Source organism: Bos indicus x Bos taurus, chromosome 14 (genome assembly GCF_003369695.1).
Source record: "Bos indicus x Bos taurus breed Angus x Brahman F1 hybrid chromosome 14, Bos_hybrid_MaternalHap_v2.0, whole genome shotgun sequence".
NCBI classification, from domain to species: domain Eukaryota; kingdom Metazoa; phylum Chordata; class Mammalia; order Artiodactyla; family Bovidae; genus Bos; species Bos indicus x Bos taurus.
Window position 1 is genome coordinate 64,908,064 of NC_040089.1, and position 25,506 is coordinate 64,933,569.

The 25,506-nt window shown below is 37.5% G+C and overlaps 1 protein-coding gene across 9 annotated transcripts in view; it reads right to left on the reverse strand.

Annotated features, from left to right (window-relative positions):
* The window catches only part of VPS13B (vacuolar protein sorting 13 homolog B), an 806,600-nt gene that overhangs the window by 156,859 nt on the left and 624,235 nt on the right, over positions 1 to 25,506 (reverse strand). For all 9 annotated transcript variants that reach the window (XM_027561445.1, XM_027561448.1, XM_027561447.1 and 6 more), the window contains 3 exons: positions 9,971 to 10,173; positions 7,426 to 7,633; positions 6,945 to 7,129 (listed from right to left, as the gene is read on the reverse strand). In XM_027561445.1, the coding sequence (XP_027417246.1) occupies positions 6,945 to 7,129; positions 7,426 to 7,633; positions 9,971 to 10,173 (596 nt within the window). The remainder of the gene's footprint in view (positions 1 to 6,944; positions 7,130 to 7,425; positions 7,634 to 9,970; positions 10,174 to 25,506) is intronic.

Sequence of the window (25,506 nt, forward strand, 5' to 3'; positions counted from 1 at the left end):
TGTAATTATGGCCTCTCTTTTCAATTAGATTATAATCCCTACAAGAGTAAGGGCAGATCTTCTGTCTCTTCATATCTTCATTGTCATATGCTATATTGAAAAGGTATTCAACATTTATTGATGATAAATGCTACAATGTGGAAATAAAAGTAACAGATATATATGTTTATCTTCTCATTTGTTAATTATATTCACATTTTCTGAAGGTACAGATCTGATTTTAAATGTCTATTTCATTTTTCTAATGTAAGGTTTTGTGAACCTGTGTTCATTTTTTCTCGAAATTACTTAAACATTTTCTTTCCCTTTTATCTGACTTTAACACCAGTAGTCTTACGTATACCCTAGATATTTTCTACATTAAGAGAAACGTCTGACTTCAGCTCTTATGTCTTTACTTTTAATCCATACAGTATGTTATCCTTTATTTTACTTCTTTAACTTTACTTCACATCTGCTTAAATTGCTCCAGTGATCCCAACCCAATACTGAATGTTTATCTTGAATTGTAATGTTCAAGCTTTATACTCTTGAGATCCTTGGGGAAAGATGATTATTTAGTTTGGGCTACTGTCATATACCTAATGAAGATATCTAAACATTTAGTACAATATATAAATGAAAATAAATATTAAAACCAGAGTAATACAGTACCGAGAGAACAAGAACAAGCACCATGACTGAACTATGTGACAATTAAAATCCCCATTACCAATTCCACTACAAAGTATGAATTAAAATTTCACAATCTGAGAACATGGGTATTTCCAAAATGGAAACCTCAGTAGGCCGTATACACACAGGATGAGGAGAGAGGAAAACCTACAGTATATGCCAGACACAGTGCCAGAAGTTTCTTACCTTTCAGCTCACTTCAATAGCACATCTATTCTAGTAGGTTGCTGGTATTACTCTACCTTGAGGTGGCGATAGTGGCAAAGAACCTGCCCACCAACACAGGAGATTCAAGAGAGGCAGGTTTGATCCCTGGGTTGGGAAGATCCCCTGGAGTAGGAAATGGCAACTCACTCCAGTATTTCTGCCTGGGAAACCCCATGGACAGAGCAGCCTGGCGGTTACAGTCCATGGGAACGCAAACAGTCAGCCACGACTGAGCAATTGAGCACAAATACACTACTAACACTTAAATTTAACATGATAAAATTGAATGCAAAATATGCTCCTTTTGCTTTTTGTGAACATTAATTTCAGGGTCTTTATTCTGAACCTATGGCTAGTTTAACATCATAGAACTGTTTTCCATATTTTTCAGTACAATCACAAAATAAATTCCATAAAGTCATATGAGGAGCCTGGTTTATAAATCCCAATATTAATCATGGAAACACATATAAACAAATACATTTAAGGAGTCTATGTAAGGTCAGTTTTTTTATGAACCAAATAATACTGAAGGAAAAAAAAATCCAAACTTGATTTTGTTTTCAGGACTAAAACCAAGGAGATTAACTTACTTTTGTACTTAGGAACTAGCCCCTGCCTAGGGGCAGTGGACTTGGCAGAATATTCAATGATCTCACCAAGAGCCCATGTAACATAATGACATTAGACTGTGTGTTTATACTAGGTAATACCACTGAAGCATAAAACACAATGCATCCGGACATAATTCAGTTTGTAAAACCAAATGCATTCAATAGCCCCATAAAATAATGGCAAACAATGGAATATGTCTGAATTACACAGACCAGGAACATAGATATCCATGTACTCATCCACCCATTCAATATACTGAGCATCTCGACAGCAGTGGGTACTATAAGGAACATAATGACAAATCAGATGTGACCATTTCCTTTGGAAACCTAGGTGGGAGACAAGATATGGATGACTAAAACGTGAAGACTAGGTGAGAAACAGCATAAACTTGATGCCATGAAGTGTTACAGGATGTCAGAGAAAGGCAGTATCATGGGTGGAGAGGGTGTCCAGGAAAGGCTTCCAGATGGCACTGGAGCTGTCTGGAAGTATGGACTGGATTTCAGCAAAAAAGAGACAGATGCCCAGGCAGAGGGAGTGGTCCAGTCGTGGGCGGCCACCAGCCCCTTTGACCAGAGCAGAGATTGTGTATAAGGGAAGGAAAGGCAAAGCTGGGCCTGGAGGTTTAGCAGGGCCCTCAAGGCCGGTCTAGCAGAGTGACTGGACCACTGAAGGTTTTCCTCCTGGAGAAGGAAATGGCACCCGACTCCAGTACTCTTGCCTGGAAAATTCCATGGATGCAGGAGCCTGGGAGGCTACAGTCCATGGAGTTGCAGAGTCAGACATGAATGAGCGACTTCACTCACTACTTCCAGGTCAGTCTAACAGAGTGACAGGACCATGGAAGGTTTTCCTCAGGGAATGACACAATCCACCTTTTCCTTTAAGAACTCAGTAGGGCAGGTTGGAAGAAGAGATTGAAGGCTGAAATTCCATTTCAGTTCAGTTCAGTTCAGTCGCTCAGTTGTGTCCGACTCTTTGTGACCCCATGAATCGCAGCACGCCAGGCCTCCCTGTCCATCACCAACTCCTGGAGTTCACTCAGACTCATGTCCATCAAGTCAGTGATGCCATCCAGCCATCTTATCCTCTGTCGTCCCCTTCTACTCCTGCCCCCAATCCCTCCCAGCATCAGAGTCTTTTCCAATGAGTCAACTCTTCGCATGAGGTGGCCAAAGTACTGGAGTTTCAGCTTTAGCATCATTCCTTCCAAAGAAATCCTAGGGCTGCTCTTCTTCAGAATGGACTGGTTGGATCTCCTTGCAGTCCAAGGGACTCTCAAGAGTCTTCTCCAACACCACAGTTCAAAAGCATCAATTCTTCAGCACGCAGCCTTCTTCACAGTCCAACTCTCACATCCATACATGACCACAGGAAAAACCATAGCCTTGACTAGACAGACCTTTGTTGGCAAAGTAATGTCTCTGCTTTTGAATATGCTACCTAGGTTGGTCATAACTTTCCTTCCAAGGAGTAAGCGTCTTTTAATTTCATGGTTGCAGTCACCATCTGCAGTGATTTTGGAGCCCCCCAAAATAAAGTCTGACACTGTTTCCACTGTTTCCCCATCTATTTGCCATGAACTGATGGGACCAGATGCCATGGTCTTCGTTTTCTGAATGTTGAGCTTTAAGCCAACTTTTTCACTCTCCTCTTACTTTCATCAAGAGACTTTTTAGTTCCTCTTCACTTTCTGCCATAAGGGTGGTGTCATCTGCATATCTGAGGTCATTGATATTTCTCCCAGCAATCTTGATTCCAGCTTGTGATTCTTCCGGCCCAGCGTTTCTCATGATGTACTCTGCATAGAAGTTAAATAAGCAGGGTGACAATATACAGCCTTGACGTACTCCTTTTCCTATTTGGAACCAGTCTGTTGTCCCATGTCCAGTTCTAACTGTTGCTTCCTGACCTGCATAAAGATTTCTCAAAAGGCAGGTCAGGTAGTCTGGTATTCCCATCTCTTTCAGAATTTTCCAGTTTATTGTGATCCACACAGTCAAAGGCTTTGGCAATTTAGGCAATCCCATTTAAGAGGCTTTATTTTGGTCCAGGCATTTGAATATGAAGGAGAAGTGGAGGGAAGGAAATTAACATTTATTAAGAGCTCACTTTGTGTAAGGCATTTGTTTTAGCTTTAATATTTCACTTAAGTCTCATGGAAAAAACTCTGAAAGGTAAATAGTGTTGACTCAGATGTTCGGTTGAGGAAATTAAGTCTCCAAGAGATGAGCAGTTTGCCTAAGGTCACTGAATTAGTAAAACACAAAGGGGGAGGGGACAGGAGTCAGCAGCTGAGACTTTAATGTCCAGGTTACCTACACTAGACCAGGTTGATAAACAGACTTCTTTTCACAGGTTCCCTGCTATTCAGGATTGGGAGTTCAATATTTTAGCTGTGTCTCTGGTACAGATCTAGAGATACTTACATAGACTGGGAGAAGGATTCTGACAACACAGAGGTTTAACGCTGAATACTTGAATGCTTAAATTATGGAAACTCTTCTGCCCCAAACAACCACAGAAACCTGCCTGCTGCACAGATAGCTTCTAATGACTGAACAGTGTCTCATCCATCTCTGACCCCCTCAGGAGTATGCCCAGGTTCTGGCACTGCCAGGGCTCAAGAAAAAAGCTGTCATATTTCCACAGATGAGGTCACCCCAACCCCTGGGATGAATTTTGCTCCTCACCAGGTGAATATAAGGCTAGGCCAGGAGCTCAGTAGCATTCTTCTGTCTCAGCTGTTAGCTTTGGGTGTTCTTGATCAGCACTGGGATCTAGCCTTCCCCTTCAGCTTACAGTAGGTATAACCCTGTCTTGCTTCTTAGACCAGCAGCCTTGTCTTTGAACTCTGCCACACATCAGTTCCTCTCTCTCCAAGAAGATACGAAATATAGCAGGACTTCTCTGATACCAACTCTCGTCTTGTTGAAACCTGCCAGGCTTCCCTCACGCGGTGCTTATGCGCCAAGTCTACTGTAAAGGCCCCCGGACTGTCCCAGATCGCCTAGACTACTTCCGCTGGTCTGGAGAGCCATTAGACCCCAGCTCTTTCTGGTCTAGCCTGTGCTTCTGCGTGATGAAAAGACTTTTGGCGATAATCATTGTAACAGTACTGGTAGTCCCCATACTTACATAGCATTTACTATGTGCCAGGCATTGTTCTAGGTGTCTTATAAATATTCATTCCTATAGCCATTACATTATTAATAGCCTTATTTTATTGATGAAAGAAAAGCAAAATAGAAAACCTGAGGTCGAGAGACTACTTTACTTGTCTAAGGTGACACAGCTTGAAAATGGCAGAGCCAGAATCTGAACCCAGGCATTCTGGCTATAGTTCATTCCCATAACCACTCTGCTCTCCTGCCTCTCCAGTGGCAGTGAGAAGATGAAGAACATGTCATTAGTGAATGTACTTTCTAACTTAAATGCTCTGTTTAATACAACTGGCGTAATACTGCTTGCTACCAATGGTTATCAGGCTTAGGATAATTTTTAACTATAAATCTGAACCCTAAAATCAGTTACAAAAAAAGCCCTTTACATGATGCTGAAACATTGATATATGAGTATTTTCATTGTGACTGAAAATACTACAGATGTTCTGCATTTAGGCTAGTCGAACAAGACAGTAGGATTCAAAGACAATGCCACTTTGTTCAGCAAAAATAATCCAAGAATACTGGTAGAGAAGATAATCATGAATATGACTCTGACAGATGGGGAAGCAAATGTGAACATTTAAGAATCAAAGTAGAGTTGCTACGAGGACAGATCTTAGAAGTCTTCATCACAAGGGAAAAAAATGAAAGTAGAGACAGTTGACATTGTGGCAAATTGGATAGTTCTGCACACTCTGGTTTATTTGACAAAATGACACATTTCATTGTTATCAATTCAGAAGGTGAACATCTGATTATATTATAATCAAGAATCTAAATAAGAATTAAATAAGCCTATAATAGGTAGTGTGGACTCCTCTGATTTGTATTATTATTCTGACTTAAATATAGATCAGTCATTAAAAAAAACAAACTGGTTTATATTTATTTATGAGGGGCTGGAGATAAGTGATCAGGACATACCAGAGAGGTGGGCAGTGCAGAGACGATAGGTCCTTGTGGGCCAGAGTAAGATACTGAATTCTGTTCTCAGTATCAGAGGAAGGTTTCAAGTTAGGGGAGTGAGGTAATCTCATCTACATTTTTAAAAGATCACTGTGGTTGCTATTTGAAAAGTGCATTGCAGGGAGTCAAGGATGGGTTCACAGAGACCAGTTAGGAAGCTACTGTATTAGGGGATAGAAGATGGTGGCTTGGACTCAAATTGTACCAGTAGAAACACAGAGAAGTAGATGGAATAGGGACATATTTGGAGGTAGAGCTGACAGGACATGTTGATGTGGGAAGTTAGAGAAAAAGAGCAATCAGGAATGCCTTCAAGTGAATGACTGTGTGATTGAGCAACAGGTGGAAGACTAGGAGAAAAACAAATTTTAGGAGAAATTCAGGTCTGTAGAATTAATAAGTAGAATAATAATACAGTGATATCTGCACTCGAGGAAATGATGGACAACAAACTTTGCACAGAATCATAGGGAATATAATCACTCATTAGATGGCTTTCCTACAAGCCTACCACTGGTCCAGGACCATTTTCAACTCTGGAAATGAAATGAAAATTGTCACCCTTTCCAGCCTTATGGGGGCATATATTATTTCATAGAACAGCTCTAAACATGCTGAAGGGTGTGAGCACGTGCTAGGTTATTCAGAAGATGTGTGGTGGGGGCCTCCCTGGTGGATTAGTGGTAAAGAATCTGACTTCCAATGCAGGGGACATGGCTTTGATCCCTGGTCTGGGAAAATCCCACATGCCCTGGGGCAACTAAACCTGAGCGCCACAACTACTGAGTCAGTGCTCTAGGGCCTGGGAACCACAGCTACTTAGCCCATGCGCTCTATATGTACTCTGCGACAGGAAAAGCCCCCGCAATGAGAAGCCCGCACACTGCAATGAAGAGCAGCTCCCACACACCGCAACGAGAGAAAAGCCTGTGCCACAGTGAAGATCCACCCCATCCATAAAAGAATAAACCTTAAAATAAAAGAAAAAGAAACTGTGTGGTGAACGCAGTGACACTGCTTGTCCCATTACAGCTGGAGACCATGTAGGCTACAGGTCAAAGAGGAGAGCCAAGAACTCTCAAAACTGCTATGTACCATGAATCTGAATAACTTCATTCCCTTATTTTAACATTTCTAGTGTGCATGTGTCTTGTGTGTATGTGTACATATGTATGTTTGTATGTGCACATACATGTATATTTCTCTGAGACAACTGGCGGAAAAGATAGGTATGCTCCCAATATTTTTCCAAGTATCTGATCAGCACCTTCCCACAGTGTTTTTATTTTGAAATGAAGAATCATTCCAAACCTGCAGCATGTCACCAAGGTCTGCTGTGCTAATGTCTGGATCCTCGGTGGTGTTGAAGGGCACAGGAGTTATGCGTACAAGGGTGAGCACTCTAGGTTCTGGGTATCTCCATAGCATCATCCCTGGGCTATCTTCGGTTTCATTGTAAAACAAGACTTCATAGACACCAGGCATTTTCAAAGGTTCTGTTAAATGAAAGTATAATTAATTGTATGTTTCTGAAGTGGGACATGTTGGTTCATTACAGCAAGAAAAAATTATGAATATAAAAGAAAAGAATATAAAGAAGCTGTCTGATCATGTTTACATGGTTTAAGAGAGGAACAAATCAAGAATCTTCCCTTAAGAGAGACTGAAAGGCAAAGTACTGTTTTGGTACTGCAGGTATTCTATGCACTTAGTTTTCAAGTGATGTTGAACTGTTATCATTTACCTAATATGGAGGTAAACACACAGTCATAGTGAGGCTATCGCTACTTACCAGCATCCCGTATATACTGAAATAGACCTGTCCGTAGGTCATCTGAACTTTGTTCACTTTTAAATATCTGATTTTTTTCCAAAGGAGATGGCATTTGTGGAACTGCTTCAGAAACTTTCGCTTCAAAATTTCCTTCCTCGTTAAGGTATCCACTGAGTAATTCATGTAGAAGAATTAAGCAATTCAAATGTTCTTGACCCCAGAAAACCTTTAAAATCATATGAAAAATTTTACTGGCTTTAAATACAAATATCTCATGAGGATAATTAGGTACGATCATATTTGAATTAGTTCAAGACTATAATTACATTTAATTACTGATAATAACCAACCTGTAATTTTTAAGCAATTCACTTTTGGGATGAAATTCTATTATTGGGGAAATACATAGAAACAAGAAAATCAAGCAAATCCTATAATGTGTGGGTAGCAATCAATTTTAAATGCTGAATTGATAATAAAATTATGTAGATGAGAGGTAATGTTTATGAATTAACTTAGTTAAGTGGGAAAAGAACACTGAATACAGTATGAGAGAAGCAATGAAGATCCTTTCAGGTCAAAATGTTAATAATAACAGGTTTGTAGAATAGCTTCTATTTTGTCATGAGATTACATGAACACATCCTGCTATTAGGGTTCCTTTCTTTGTACTTTGACTTTCAGAGAAAAAGAGAAGGAAGATGCTCAATGAGCTTGAACTTAAAAGGCTCCCAATTTCAGTGTTTAGTGAGAAAGTACCAACCAACACAGCCCTTGAGAACCAGCTGCACAGGAGCTACAGTAGAGTTTCAGAACAAACTCTTGCTACTTCATCTAACAGAGAGGATCACCTTCCCTTTTTCTGCAAGTGAAGACTGTCTATAACAGAAGGATGACCAGTGGGGAATAATGATTAATGTCAGAGGACTTAAACATTTAATAAAGTTGAATTTCTCCAAATATTTCAGGTGAAAGCATTACAACTGTAATTTTCTAGAGAACCAGGTAATACAGAAAAGAAGAAAAGAATATACAAAGGTAGAAAAGAATAAGCCTATGCTTTGTGGGCAAGTTTTAAACCCTAAGTTTAAGTCCTACCTCTGGAATTAAGGCATCTCAGAAATGAAGGTAAGAGATATGATACTAAGTCTATTTTTCCCTCATCAATCTTATTTGTATTGAATCTGAAAAAAATAGTGATAGGTGAAAAGTCAAGTTGGCGAGTCAAATACCATGCTCCAGCTCTTAAAATGTCAAGAGGCTTTATAATATAGAGATTATATACTTTGTTTTGCTTTTATTCTTGTTTTTAATGTGGATTTACTTTGCTTCCTTGGAAAAATGGTAATGCAATTAATATTCTTGACAAAACAACACATAAGCACAAGCTTAGTAAATATATGAAGATTTATAACAGATACTAAAAATCTCCAGGCCAATATAAAGCAGTAAGTTATTAGGCTCTGCCCACATCGAGCTCTGTGTCAGTAAGAAAACTGGTGAAACAGTGGAGGCAAGACAGCTTATAGATTAAAACAAGAAATCCATATTTAATATGCCTCAACTATTAACAAATTAGTCATTTCCACTTTCTATAACTCTGAATTTCTCAAGCTCTTTAGATCTGTGTCACATTTGGGGGACATCAAATCATACCAAAAAAACCTTCAAATTCTATCCAAATAGAAAATTATCAAGAAATAAATTGGATAACCTCACATATTCTGCACTTGGCTGCAAATCAAATGCATAAAACACTGCAGTGTGAAGTTGTATGTCATGTTAGTCATCAGACAGCATAACAGCTAAACAACATGTCATTAGGAAATGGCTCATGTATTACTGATGACACTGCCTGAGACAGGCTGACTACTTTATAGTAGAAAAGTCTACACATTAGGAAAAAGTTTATTGATTCAGCAATTCCAAACATGTCCTCACAATACTTATACACAAATATTTATAGCAGCATTATTCATAATAGCCAAAAGTGGATGGAAACTAAACGTCCATCAACTGCTGAATGGATAAATAAAATGAGGTACATCAATACAGTGGAGTATTATTTGGTTGTAAAAAGAATAAAGTACTGGCACCTGCAGAAACATGAATGAACCTTGAAAACATTATGCTAAGTGAAAGAAGCTATTCACAAAAGACCGCATTTCATATGATTCCATTTATATGAAATGTCCAGAAGAGTCAGAGACAGAAAATAGTGGTCTCCTAGTTCTGGGGAGGGGATCAGAGGATGATGGGGAGTGTGAATGGTTGAAGGGTTTTGCAAGTAGGTGTGTGAGAATATTTTAAAATGGATTGTTGTGATGACCACGTGACTCTGTGAATACATTAAAAAAATCACTGAATGCTATACTCTAATTAGGTGAATTGTATGGTTTGTGAATTATGTTTTAATAAAGCTGTTAAAAAAGTTTAGTAAGACACCAATCCGACAATACCCTTTCTCACCACACTAAGTTTAAAATTTAATGAAACAGTTCAAAAAAATGAACAAAGGCTAGTTTAAAACTTGTGGGAAAAAATGGGGCCAATCCCCACAGACCTGTAGCAGACCTCCTCTTAAATCAATGGATATTTTTGGTATGGACTGTTCTGGGCCTGGATCGCCACTGTGTTTACACCACTTAGCTTCCAAACTGGCAGTAGCACAACACGGTCCTATTAGAATCCGACTTCTTTCTTTGAGACACGTTTTAAGGAGAAAATCATTTACGCTGAGTAGAAAAGATGACCCAAGAATCACACCTAGAGGGTAAAAAAAAAGAAGAGATGGAGAGAGGTAGATAATGTAAGTCTTCCTTGTCAAGAAAAAAAGTATGATTGGGCAAGAATTATCTGTATTTTTTAAGAGTGTCAACTCATCCTTTGTCAGAGTTTTCTTTTCAGTTGGCTTTTCCCCACAGCTTCATGCCATTTATATAGAATTCTAGCTATGAAGCAGGTATACCTTATTCACATTCCTAACAAAGCAATATTTGCCAAAACATTATGACTTTTTCCATGTGTGAGCATTTTAAGTTTTATGAGTAGAGACATTTTCATTAAACTGTGCAAGTTTTTCAAACAACTACATTAAGAATGAGAACAGCTGCTTCATTTGTCTATTGTTAACATGATGGGAGAGGGCAATTTTCTGTGATTTCTTAGAGTAACAGAGTACAGTATATTACTTTGCTAGACACTCAAGTTTTTGACTGGCCCATGTTAAAATTCAAAACAATCAAAATATATAACATGTGTTTTCTAAAAAATTTAGTTTAATCCAAACTTCACACATCATAACCACTTGAAGTTTACAAAGTTTTAAAAACAGATAGTGGCAGGTTAGATTTATGGGAAAAACTATATGCTATAGTTCAAAGTAAATATATCCAGAAAAGGAATACACTTTAAAATGAAGCTTTTCTTTTGAACTTAACTAGAAGTGTAGATCAAAACCTTTTCATAAAACCAATGGCACACTTTAAGATATTTGGATGAAAAGTCAGAGTGGTGGGTTAACTTTCCCCTAAGGAGTCCATATTCTGAATTGTCATTGTGAATATTGAATTTCACCAGACCACATTTGTAATGTCTATGGCTTATTTTTCTAATGATATTTGATCCTTAAAAGAGATGAAAGATTAAAAAACACCTTAGACCCACAGTATACATGTTTCAAAGTACAATACCCACACTGGCTTTTTTAATTCTGTGGAGACTTGAAAACTGCATATATGTTGTATGTTCCTACTTTAGAAATAAGACACACCATGCAACTTCTAATCTTCCACGGAAGACAATCATATTCACAAGAATGTTAGGGTTAAAGACTTTTGTTAAAAATCGTGACAGTGGAAATCAATTTCTTAAATTTGTTCATCAAATGTATTGTGGCAATAAGACTTCTGTTTCACTTACATAATTTTCTATACTTCGCTTAAAAAAAATAGAACAGTAAATTAAAAAATTCAGAACAGGCCCTTGAATACACAAGAATCAACAATCATCTTTATTAACAGAGAGATAGAATGACTTCTGATTTACCTGCATTATATTTCCTAAAATATTTAATTCTCAACAGTAAGTACTTGCTAAATGAAACATATCAATTTCTTATTCAGAAATTTGTCATAATGGGATTATAAAGGTAGGGCTTAATTGAGTACAATCATCTAGCAAATGAGCATTAAAGGAATGTCAGAATTACAATACCCATTATTCTCAAATATGAATACATTGATCTTCATACTACCCTACAATGAAATATCCCATTATCTGGTGGAGAATTCCATGGACAGAGGAGCCTGGCAGACTACAGTCCAGGGGGTCATCACAAAGAGTCGGACACAACTGAGCAACTAACAACAACAATCTTAATGTGAATGCTCTATTGGTCCCTCACACAGGAAGTGTTAAAGGTCTTCTAGGTTTTTAAATCTTAGTCTTTATCATTCTTATCAGGCACCCGGATTGGATAAATCTGGGGCCCACTTTGAGGGCTCACTCTTAGATATGTTTCTAACACTTATCAATTTCTATATCACTCTATTCTTCTAAAGTCCTTCTTCTGATCCAGGATCCAATCTAGAATCCTTAGTTTTCTTTAATTAGTGACAGATCCTCTAGTTTTTTTTTGTCTTTCATGACCTTGATTCTCTTAAACAGTCCAGGCCATTATCTTGCAGAATATCTCTCAATTTGGATTTACCTGGTGTTTTCTCATTAGAATGAGGTTATGCATTTTTGGCAAGAATACAAGAGAAGTGATATCTTTCTCAGCGCATCATAGTGGAGCGATACTGATGTTTTACTACCTGCTGGTAATATTAATCTTCATAACATAGCTAAAGTGGTGTCTATCAGGTTTCACCACTGTTGTTTTTCCATATGTAAATAATAATTATCTTGTGGAGAGGTATCTGGAGATTATCCATGTATCCTCTTTTACATCAAACTTTCAGTCACTAAGTTAGTAGCATTCATCAATGGTGCTTGCTTGCAACAGTTATCACTGTGGGGTCTGGTAATGTTAATCTTCAATTTCTCTTATTCTTCTACATTTATTAGCTAATTCCCTGGTGGCTTAGATGGTAAAGCGTCTGCCTACAATGCGGGAGACCCAGGTTCAATCCCTGGGTCGGGAACATCTCCTGGAGAAGGAAATAGCAACCCACTCCAGTACTCTTGCCTGAAAATCCCATGGACAGAGAAGCCAGGTAGGCTACAATCCATGGGGTCGCAAAGAGTCAGACACAACTGAGCGACTTCACTTTCACTTTCATTCTACAGTAAAAAGAGCTGTCCCTTCTATCCTCTTTATTAGTTCAATTATTTATTTATACCAGTATGGATTCATGAGTATCAATTTTATGAGCACTAATCTAATACTTTCATTATTTTACTTTGTTGCTTAAATTTTTGGCCATTGGGAATCCCTTCAAGTTGATTCCCATGTCATTCTGATATATCCCTATCATTTTTTGATAACTTCTTTATTTTCTGGCCACAAGATGTTTCAGGCTCAATAGTATTTTTTTCCCCATCCCATCTCTAGCATTAGTCATTTCTGCAGAGTTTTGATTTCTTTTGCTAAAGAACGGTAGCTAGAAACCAAAATCTGGGTGGTAGGTACGCTCATTGCTGCTAAGGTGTCACTGCTCCTAGAGCCTCTCAGCAGAGTGGGCTAAGAAGTATATGTATGTTTACTGCACATGTATACACACCATCAATATTTCTGTATCAGTAAATACATTAAATGAATTCATACTGATACCTCTAGTTCTAATCCAAAACCACAGAATTTGGTTTCTAGCCTATTCTCTCTTTTTTTAACTCTTTATTTTGTATTAGCGTGTAGTCAATTACAAACAATGTTGTGATGGTTTCACGTGAACAGCAACGGGACTCAGTCATACATATACATGTATCCATTTTCCCTCAAACAGCCAGGGTGCCACATAAAATTGAGCAGAGGTCCTGTGCTATTCAGTACATCCTTGTCGGTTATCCACTTTAAATGCATAGTCCCTTTTTTAATTTGTAATCTCTTCCTATGATAGTGAGAAACCTGCAGAGTACTCCTTCAGATGTACTCATTTCTAATCATCCCCAAAACATCACTTGGAGAGAGTGGTCAAAATTAAAGCAAAAGAACTAAGACAGACACAAAGGACAACTTTATTAAAGCAAAGGTAATCATCTACCAAAAAAAAAAAAGACTATCAAAAGGAAGGGCTGATATTTATCCCTGAAAGTCTAAGAACGGGCTTGACAACATTTTGTCTGGAGCATACAGATGAATATTGCCTTTCTCACTCTCTCTACAGCACTTTTCATTTATACAAAGATATTTGTAAGTACATAAAATTTTCTTTGTAGAAGTAACTTCATACATATATACAGAATTTGAACCTTACTAGTTATTTCTAATATGTAGCAATGATCTCAAAATACTGATACTATACTGTCTAAATTAGTTTCTGTGGTTTTGCCTTAAAAAAAGAGTAGAACTGGAATGACAAAATTTACTATGTATTCCTCAGAAAGTGCCTACCTCTTCTCAAAGAACGCAGTGTTGGTGGAAGGTTTTTCTTAATTCCCTAACATTACACAACTAGAAGTATTTATTGCTAGAGTGAGGAGGGGATGTAAGAAAAAATTCTAGACTTGCATTTTTACATTAAAAAAATCGAAATGTTGACAGCCTTTGTGTTACTGTGTATGCTGCTGAACACATGAACATTTTCCTACTGTCATACAAATTCTATTCTTTTTTGCTCAGGTAGAGAGAACAAGACACCTAGAATTCCTGGGCAAGTAAAGATAAAGGTAGGGACTGAGATCTTGGGAAAATGGCCCAGATATAGTGAATGAACGGCCAGGCAAACATCTGGGAACCTGAAACAGGAAGAAAGGGGGATCAGACTCAGGAGCACACTGAGGAAGGAGGGAAGAGACACACTACGACTGAAATTCAAGAGACTGTGCAGTTGAGTCAGGTGCTGACCCAGCTGCAGCTATATTTTAGCAATGGCAGAATTTGATAACTGGTTTTCTACAAAGTAGACTCGTAGGGCTAGGAACCTGCTGAACTTTCTAGATTTTCAGCTTTGAGTCTCACTGGAGTTTGATCTGGTTCAAGAATGAACATGAGATTTAATGAAAAACAGTGAGGCTCAGCTGGTAAAGAATCTGCCTGCAACACAGCAGAAAAGGGAGATGTGGGTTCAATCCCTGGGTTGGGAAGATCCCCTGGAGGAGGAAATGGCAACCCGCATGTGTGCACGCACACACACACACACACACAGTGAGGCACAATACTTTGGGGAAAGAAACCGTTTCTCTTGCTTTCTGGTTTTGAAGTCAAGAAAATGAAGGCTGCTGGCAGCCACCTTGTGCAGGATATTTCAGTGAACTTCTTTACTATCATGGCTTTAAGGATAATTTCTTAGGACATTATCCATAACTATGCCTCATTTCTTAAATAAGTGCTACTCCCATGCTTCTAACTTGTCTATAGAGAATTTGGATATCCTGGAAAACTTCTAACTTGATATTTATGCAGGTATGTATTTGTCATTGAACCAAAATTTACTGGTTATCTACCATACAGTGGGGTATACACAAAGATAAAGTGAATGATTTGCCATTCTCTTTTACATCACAAGATATTGCCATTTGTTAGCCTCAAGCCTCAATTTGTCAGCTTCAAGTTCTGAGATCTCATTGAGAGGGGAAAAAAAAAGACAATCAACAATATGTATAATATTGACTCCATTAAGCAAGGGAACTGTTGAAAAACACAAATACTTCCCTATTATCATACAAATACTTTGTTTTTGCTTTTTATTCATTTTATCTGCTGTCTGTTCTTTCACTCTAAATCAAATATGTAATTGAACACCTTTTTTGTAAGGCCCTGTTATTTTCTTTCCCTCTTCATTTCCCCTCCCTCTATTCTTACTTTTTCTAATCCTTTACAGTCTGTACATACATATGTACTGAGTCATTTCAGTCATGTCTGACTCTTTGCTACCCTATGGACTGCAGCCTGCCAGGCTCCTCTGTGCATGGGATTCTGCAGGCAAGAATACTGGAGTGGGTGGCCATGTCCTCCTCCAGGGGATCTTCTTGACTGAGGGATTGAACCTGCATCTCTTAATTCTCCTGCATTGGCAGGTGGGTTCTTTACCAGGAGCACCACCTGGGAAGGCCCTCCAGCCTATTTCTCAAGTCCACCAGCACTGATCATGAGTTTGAACTCACAGAGGATACTGAGAATTAAGACGCTAATGTTGACAGTGAGGATGTAGGAACAGGCATTGCCTAAAGGCGTTATGCAAACACATGACCTGTAGACATAAATGTGCCCTACCTGGTCCCTTCTGTCTCCTTTCTTCTCTTTCATGTCTTACACCTACAAGGAAATTAGGTGTGGTTTACTCTTGAAACTTAAGCAAGTAATTTAACTTATCCCCACGTGCCTACCTATCCACTACACCTGCTACACACACCAAAGCTGTGGCTTTGCTCCTCGATGAGGAGATCCAGTTACTTGTGGGATCACAGAAAGGTTAACCCACAAGTACCGTTTTTTAAGTTTAAAATAGAGCCTCCATTTCCTTCTGAACATTTCCTGCTACATTTTTAAAAAGCTACAATAAAATAAGAGAAAAATATATTAGTTCAAGTGGTTTTAATCTTAGTGTAAATGACCAGTAATAAGAGATTATGGTGATCACTTCATAAGAAAGAGTGGTGATAAATTTCACAGAGTCATTTGTAAATGCTAAACCAAAGTTCACACTTTTACCACAAAATATGAAAATAATCCCTGGGACTCAAGACAGGGTTATTAATTCTCCTTTCCCCTTTCTTTTACTCTGTGAGAAGCTGGCCTATGGGACATCATCCCTTCCTTTTTGTTTTCTTTGTTTTTTTCCATCAGGAAACATACTAAATACCTTTCTTGGGATGAAATGAATCTTATTTTATATTATCACCACACATATAAACCCAAAGCCACAAAGAATACTCAGAGTTCATTTAAGATGGATACTTATCCATTCAAAATCTGGAATAAATGGCAACAGAAAGTGAGTTAAAGGCATGTGTTAATCTTCTTCCTAATGGACTAATGCAAGGTGGGACAAAATGACTACAAGTAAAAATAATAAACAAACAAACAAACCCACCAAACTTCTTAGCATTGAAACACTGGAAAAAGTTGAATAAATGTGGAAGTTTTACCACTCCCCTGCACCTGTGTGCGTGTTCACATACAGCAAATATGACAAGATGCTAACATTTGTTCTAGCTCAAGAGTATATAGGCTTTTGATGTGTTAGCTTTACATTTTCCATACTTTTAATTTTCCCGTAAATTTCCAAAAATAATGAGAAAAGAAAATAAAGAAATATGCTGCAAAATTATAAGATTTAGAATGATCATAAAATTTAAAAGCATGAATATTTTAAAAAACATGGATATTGTTAAAGCTATTTATGCAATCACTGATCAGGTCATTTTGTAAAATTTAATTTTGAAATAATTCCAGGCTTTCAGCAAAATTGATGTCTTTCATTTAGTTTCCCTTACTGTTAACAACTCACATAAACTATAGTACTATTCTCAAAAGCCAAAAAATTAATATTGATACAACACTACTAATAAACCTTATATAAATTTCACCAGTTTCTCCCTTCATGTCCTGTTCTTGTCCCAGGATACAACCCAGGATCCTGTCTTGCTTTCTGCAACTGTGGGATCAGGTCATTTTTGACCAAACATATCCCCTCTTCTCTCTACCTCCTTACATTCAATAGAATACTTCTCTGCCTGACTCTTCCACTGGCCTTGTCCAAAGATCTGTATTTATATATTTAATTTCAGTTGTAGCAAACTAATGGCAGATACTTAATTAAAGTAAATGAGGTGTATCAACACGGAGAAGTTAATTTCAGAACCAACTGGTGTGATAAACAGAAATAATCTTGGTTTGTTTGCATATTGACATACTTTTTCATTGAATGTAAAAATTCAGTTCAAGGAACAAATAGTTTCCTGACCTTTAAAATACTCCTTCAGAAGACTAATAAATGCAAACCACTTGCTTTGGAGAATGTTTACAAAATGCTGCCAGCCCTACATCGTCAATCTCTGCTAGATCTTTAGCAAGGCGCCTACTATCTACATGCTGACTGTGCAAAGTGCGGTCTACATCAGGCTTCTGTACATCAACAGAAAGAGTACTCAGTGATGACATGTGCTAGCAAAGCATATCCAGGTATTTTTATCCAGCTGGAAATAATCTACGGTTACTAGAAAATCAGCAAGCATTGTTAGATACATCCAGAAGTCAATTTGCATAATAGTGAAGCACGAGGATTACTCAGAAAGTGAGAAAGGAAAAATTTTTTAAGTGATTAGATGACTAGGAAAAAAATTCTGTAAGTCTGGTCCACGAAAGAAGATGATTAGAAATCTTTTCATTTCTAGTTCCTTCAACTAATTATGTTGAAGCATAAAAAAAAAAAAAAAAAAAAAAAAACCGGCACTTGAGAATTTTTTTTTTTTTGGCTGCACCATGTGACATCTTAGTTCCCTGACCAGGGATCAAACCTGTGCACCCTGCAGTGGAAACACGGAGTCTTAACCACTGGACTGCCAGGGAAATCCTTGCACTTGGGTATTCTAACCATGAAAATAGCTGGTTTTTCCCCTCTTGATCAGAATAGGTAAGTGGTTCAGATCTTATTTAATTACATCCTATTTTGTAATATGCCTACATCTGTAACTGTTATTAAAGTTGTAATATAGGACAAGATTAAGGTATGAAACAAAATATAGCAAAACTGTTAAGAGAACTACATGGACACCACTGTTTAAGCTGCAGGGATGTTCTTCCCAACAAAGTTACTAAAAAGTCTAGCTCTCAAAATGAAAGTCCGGTTGGCTAGTCGACCTGCTAACACATATCCCTTCTCTGAAGCACCTGATGGTTTCCCATTGGTGAGATTTCCAGGAACTCTCATCTAGGCCTCATCAATAAGTAAAAGCTGGAACTTCTAGTCTAATCCAAACGTATTCTCTGGACATGAAAAAATGATAAGCAGCAGGAAAAGATTTTATTTATTTTTTCACATAAAGAAAGGCAGAAAGGCTATTTATACTTAGCCTGGGAAAGGCTACCCACTCTAGTATTTTGGCCTGGAGAATTCCATGGACTTTATTTATAGTCCATGGGGTTGCAAAGAATCGGACATGACTTTGACCTTCACTTGTCTGGAAAAGGTATTTTTTTGAGAAATGTTTTAGAACTCTTGGATCCTAGAAAAACTAAACTGAACATACCAAAGGAAAATGCTGGATATGCTTTGCCCCTTTCTTCCCCTCCAATCTGCCACCATGCTTGCTGTTTTTACAGTGGTGTCAGTTTGTTAGGGAAGTAAAACTTCACTGGATCATGTAGCTTTACTTAAAAAAAAGCAGACTAAGAAATCTGTGCATACTGGAAAGTGTGTAACAACCTGCTTATAGAGGAAAGAATAACTGTAAATATATACTTTGAAAGTTTCTTAGATGAACACAGTAGCTAGTTAACTTAATGAGGAAACTGCTGGTGGATTAATTTTTTTTAAGTCAGTCACATGAATAGAAAAACTGGTATCAAAACACTGTTGAAAACAAAATGGCTTCCTAAGCAATTCACTGCAATGGCTTAGAAACCGATATTCATCTACGTGATCCAGGTTTTTAAAGACTGGTTTAATAGAAACAAGAAGCTAGGAGATGTGTTATCACTCCCCGTGCACCCTGGAGAACCCCTGGACAAATCACTTAATCTCGGCATCCTTAAGTAAGGGAGTTCAGACTAGCTCAATGGGCCTCAACCGAGGGTTCTCTGATACGCAAGGAATTCCATATAGTAATGCTGGTCCATGAGGGATGTTCAGTATTTCAAAAATCCTCAAAGAAACTTAAATGAATTTGTTGGAGACAGGACTGAGATATACTAAGTTTTTTGGTTACAGTCATATCAACTCGGTACAGTCAAGTTAGCTATTTTATCCTAAATACAGCATGTGTGGATGATGGAGCTGGATAAAAAGTGTTCCTGATAAAGGAGAGGATGATCTCTCAGACAGTTTTCAGCTCTAAAATTAAATGCTCTACGACCTCAGCATTCATGGGGTATGACTGAAGTGAAGGGTCATGGGAGAGTGAAGGGGAGGAAGATACAAAAACACAAATATTTATTGAGGAATTTAATAAATTTGTGCCAAGGAATGTGTGGAGTACTGTGTGTACATTATCTCACTTAATCCGCTCAACAGCCCTGTGGATTAAGTGTTTTTGCCTTTATTTTGGAAATGAGCTGTGTTGTAACTTTTACCAGGATCAACTGCCAGCAAGTAGCAGGGCTGGGATTAAGACTGTCTGCCTCTTTCCAGCACCATGTTGCTTTATAAAAACTACTGCTGTTAGCTAGCTCTTAGTAATTTCATTTTTCCAATTGGTAACAGGGTTGGCAATAAATGCTTTTTCCTGTCCCCTCTCTCTTGCTTGGTCTCGGTACCTTAGGCCAACATAGCCTACAGGTCCAGGGGCCCAGCCAGAGAGCAAAAGAACATCTAAGATGTGTCTTCAGTCACTCATCGCTGGCAGGGTTGCTATGCCAAAAACTTTCCTAGCAAATAGCCTTCTGGCTTATGTGGATGAGAAGGCAATTTGCTGTGACCACAGGCAAAACTAAATACTGTCACAAATTCAGTGGAGTGGGAGAAGAGTAACTTCTAACCCTCTTCTTTTCCCACAGTTCCAGTGCTATGGGCGACAATAATTCTGGTCCATTTCACCTAATACTAACTTATAAGGTGCCACTGTTAGGATGCAAAGGAAACATTATTAAGAAAGAGATGTCTAGTATCTAATTACTAGGACCGGAAACTTTCTTCTCCAATAGCATCTGCACAGTGAGATATCCTTCTGTTAATTAACAGAATTTTTGTTGTCTCAAACACCCTTTTCCCTCCTGTCCAAGAAACACTGTTTTAATACGTGTATATGAGAAATTTTTATTAGTTGTCCCCTTTACTCCCTCAAATATATCTAAATCTAGAAGAATGGTTCTTTATCATATCTTTGTTAAAGCTAGGAGAAGAAATAAAAAGCAGTGTTTTTTTTAAAAAGTATTTTTTTTCCTATAGTACATAAGACGCACAAAGTTTAGTGCGATGGGACACACTTCTAAAATACATAACCCGAGGCCAACAGTTTTCTAGAATCTAGATTAAGTTTGGGATTTAACTAAAAACAATAGGGAGGAAGACTACAACCTGAAGACAAGATCTGAAGGTGAACCTACTTGGAAGAGTATAATAACTACGCCAGATTTCTCATTAGAAGGGAGCAGAGCCTTACGAAGACTCCACATTCCCCAAGCAAACCGTATTTACACAATTAACAATTCTTTTGTTGAAAAAAAAAAGGCTTTCCTTATTGCACGCGGACACATGTGGGCTGTGTAAAAATATAAGAGATGTGTAACCCACGGTAAACACAAAGTAATGATCTTAAACAGGCCAAATCCTTGAACTCGTCATTAATAAATGTCTCTCCTGCATTCAGCTACCCGGGCTGCTGGGAGCCTGTTTTCTTCAAGTACTTCAAACACGGAAATCCAGGAACATTTATTATTTTAATCCATTACAGGCAGTGCTTGATTTAACTTTATTGGTTGTGGTGGTGGTAGTGGTTATAAGTGGGGGTATAGCAATGTTCTTTTATACATCATTTCAAAAGGGCTTAATTATATTTTATAGTTTGGGCCAGGAATTCTGCTTGTTTTTTTTGTCTAACAAGGTTCAAATGGAGTTCAGGTCGGTGATTAATCAGAAGAAAAAGTCGGAGATGGCTATCTGTCTGAGATGAGCTCATCTCCGTCTATGAAAGGCTGGGCAGGTACATGGTGTTCGCTGCGCCACAGCCCATGAGCATGCTCAGACATCTGAAGATGGCTGCTCATGGGACGAATTTTACTTTTCAGGCAGCCTGGAAATGAACACATCAGAAATCTCACCCAGTGGTTTTCTTCTAAATTTCTGAAGTTACTATCCTAAGGTATTTAAAGGCTTCCCATTAAAATCCAAAGCAGTAAACTTAGTAACCTCACAGCACTAAAAAAAGTGTACCTGAATAACAAAAATCACGCGACAATAAAAAAAAGAAACACATAAACCCTTTAGCAGAAAAATTTTAAATATTCCAAATGAAAGATGTCAACTTCATATAATTTGGTTAAGCAAAATAAAAAAATATGACCATAGAAATATGCCTGAACATCATATATCTACTAGTAAGTTTTTTTTTTAATATCATGAGGGGGTGAAAAAAGATAATTTCTAAGATAGCAGTACTAACATTATTTATTATTGTCCAAAATTCTATCTAATCATATATTATTGATAACAATTACAGCCAAGAGAATAAAATCTGTATGTTGGGATTTCTTTTCCATTGCATATAATTTCTAAGAGAGAGGACAAAAAAACTACTCACCAAGAGACTTAGGCATTTACCTTTTTTATTTCCCACTGTATTAGAGGAAAAAATAATGGGACATTATTTGGAAAAAAAAGTTATGAGAACTTTACTTTTTCCACATATTTCCCATTCAATTTTTAGAACATCCTATGGGTTTGTGAATGTCTCAGTAGGTGACCATTATGCACAGAAAAATCATCATTGAAAAAAAATCAGTAATTCACAGGTAATTTAAGAGCAAAAAAAGGAGGACAGGCCAGTTCATCAGTAGCAACTTTGAACCTTGTTATAAAGTAATAGGAGGGAATCTGACCAGGATTAATAGTGGTCCTCAGTGCTGGGATGAGGGGTGTCAGGTTTCACAGACTCTAGGCCATCTGTTCTGCCTGCCTACATTTTACTTCTGCAAAACCATAAACGTACCTCTACCTCAGGGACTATAGAGAGGCATTAGAATTCTTCTGCTTTTCATTATCACAAGATTCAGTAACTCATTTCATTGTCAAGATAATCCCCTTTTACTCTTTCTTTTGCGCTTGCTGGGTATGCCAAAATGACAAATAAAACCCCAGATGTTACAGACCCAATGAGGTCTCCACCTTTCCTTGAGTGTTGGGTTTAAGCTACTTGAGACACGGTGTCAAATATGACAGGACCCTGATGCCCACACCCAATATTCATTAAGGTTTGTTAGTGATTTGTATAGCTGTCTACAAGCTGTACTTCCACTTCAATCCTCAGTGGCTGTTTAAAAGTTAAGTGTGTCCTCTGGCTTTAACTGTTGAAGAATTCATTTCCTATTGTTCAGGCATTGGAAAAAGATGCTATTTCTTTCTAAAAGTAACAAAAATCTTTGGGGTGTTGTAAATGGCTTGTTATTGCAATATATTATTTTAGGTAGTCATATTTAATTTAATGTTTTATTTCCCCTCAGGCTTACTTGCATTTCTGCAGCATCCACTGGCTATGACAACGCCTTAGGAGATTGTCCTCAGGAGAGTCAGTTGACTCTGGAATGAAAAGCTGGAGCTCCGCTCTGTATCAATTAATGACCTAGTTTCACTTTTCAGGACATGAAAAGGAGCTTTAGTTCTTTACATTTTTATTGGTCCTGAATGCAGTGAACATGAGAAGAGGCATTTGTATCCGTGAAGAATAATGTGGTTATGCTTGCTTGCTTTCTACTTTTTGTTTATACACAAAGATAAGTACATATGGATGACAGAGGCTGGGGTAGTGAAAGTTATTTAAACCACAGTTCTTTGACTAGGAATTCAACTTATTGCTTTCTGCATGGATGAAAGTCCCCTAAGTCCCTATGGAAAGGGGATTTTTGCAATTTTTCCTTGATTCGGACTAACATGCCAGCCAAGATGGCCTCACTCAGGCTCTTCCCCAGCCCTCTGTGCCACCTAACTTGTTCATACCCTATTCTCCCTTTTCCTCGTCTACAGGGAGCTTGCTAATAGACATGCCCCTAAGAAAGAGCAAGGCAGCTTAAAGCCCAGCTATTTCACAGCCTGAATTGTGTACCCTTGTTTGCCGAAATCTAAGAAGTGCCGCCCTAATAGAGCCATAATTTACTCTGACAAGGAGAGCTAAAGTCTGCAGCTCACTCTCCACCCTGCCTGTGCAAAGTTCTATACTGTTGGTTCGGAATTTATAGCTATATACTTAAGGTTTCTCCAAAACGCCATACTTCAAACAGCAAAAAAGACGAGATGTGTGTGTGTGTATGGGGCGGAGGGTGGGGTGGGGGAGGCGGGTTGTTATATTTTTTTAAGAAGAACATACTACAGAATGGGCCAGATTTAATGGACAGTAAAAGAAATGTCTGCCTTAAAATGTTTGAGGAAATAAGATAAAAATTTAAAACAAGATTAATTTCGTTATCAATAACATAATCATAGAAAATTTTGCAGCATTATACACAATCATAGAAATTTTGGGGATTATACACCAATTTAAAAAAATACAAGCATTACATCTTGTATGTAAAGTTCTAAAATCAGAACTTTAGGGCCATTTTACCAAAGACACATGGGAGCATATAAGTATTCTAGCAGAAATATGAGTTGGGTTATTATAAGTCACTGCTACACTAGCATCTGTAGAATGGAATTTTAAAAAACCCACGTCCCTTGAAACTCGGATAGTTTAGGGCCACGGAATAGTACAGAAAGCTAAGAAGAACTCACAGACTTTCTTTTAAAGTGGAAAATATTTAACCATTTCATTCTGTTTCAAATGATGAAAACATTTCAGAGAATAATCTGTACATATTTTGTTGTAAAAACCAGTAAATGAACATAAAAGCATTTCAGATTTAAATGTACTGAGAATGTCATGGGGGAGAACATTAACTTTTCTCTCTCATTCTGTTATTATTTCCTTTCTGCACACACTTCCCATAAGCTTATGACGGTTTAGATGATTAAAAAAAATATAATCATCAGGCAAACTCAAATATTTTTTGTACTTTTCACAAGTGAAGAAACATGCCTACGACACATTCCCAATTGTGTTTCTCTAAATATTACTTAGAATGTAAGATTCCTCTAGCATTACAAATCTATTTCAGCTCCTAAATTAAAACTCATCTGGAAAGGACTGTTTTACCCTGTTTATATAACATTGTCACATAAAGAGTGTTAAAAAAAATATTTCACTAAAAATAGCTTGCGTAAGTTAGGGATTAGAGTAGTTTCTGCTGCTATAATTGTTCCTTTGTAGTTTTTTCCATGATGTTTTTGCACAGTGTTTTTGACTGTGTTTATTAAAGTCAGCACATCAAAAAGGATCAAAGAGAAAGTGAGTGAGAACCAAAGAAACCCCAAGTGTGCTGTCTCATTGGGGAGTTATGCAGATTCGCATAAACAAGTGCAAATTGTTGAGGTTTTAATGAAAATTTTCTACAATTATTTTATCTTAAGTCATTCTATACAATAACATCTGTACAGCAGATGGCTATGCTGTACCAAGGCAATGCTCCTTTTTCTTTCTCTGTTTAATAGTACATCTGAGATGACTACTTTTGTCACTGTGCTCAATTTGGTTCAGCAAATAATTTGAAAAGTGCAGCTGCTGCAGATGGTCACAATAGTTATATAAACTGTAAAATCAAAGACACAGTTAAGTATTTCTGTATTAGATTCAAACTATAAAAATCTGACATTAACTCCATTGGGCTCAAAGATACACTATTAAAACTTTTGGTTGCATACAGAACGATGTCACTGGAAAATACAAAAAGAAATACGACTACTGGTAGGACATTTTTTTTTGGCTGGAAAATACTTTTTACAACTTACCAAAAATAAACCTTGAATATATATTTGCATATATTTCATCCAAGTTGCAAAGCATGAATTTTTAAGATAGGTAAATATACAATTAAATGAATGTTCAGAGCTTAAATTATATTTCACTTCTTAAAAATTTTCCTTGGTAGAAAATCAATGTCTGAAAAATACATAGTAATCTCTTAATTATAATTTCCTAGAAATCAACCTACAACAATAACTTGAGCTTTCAATCTCACTTCATTTAATC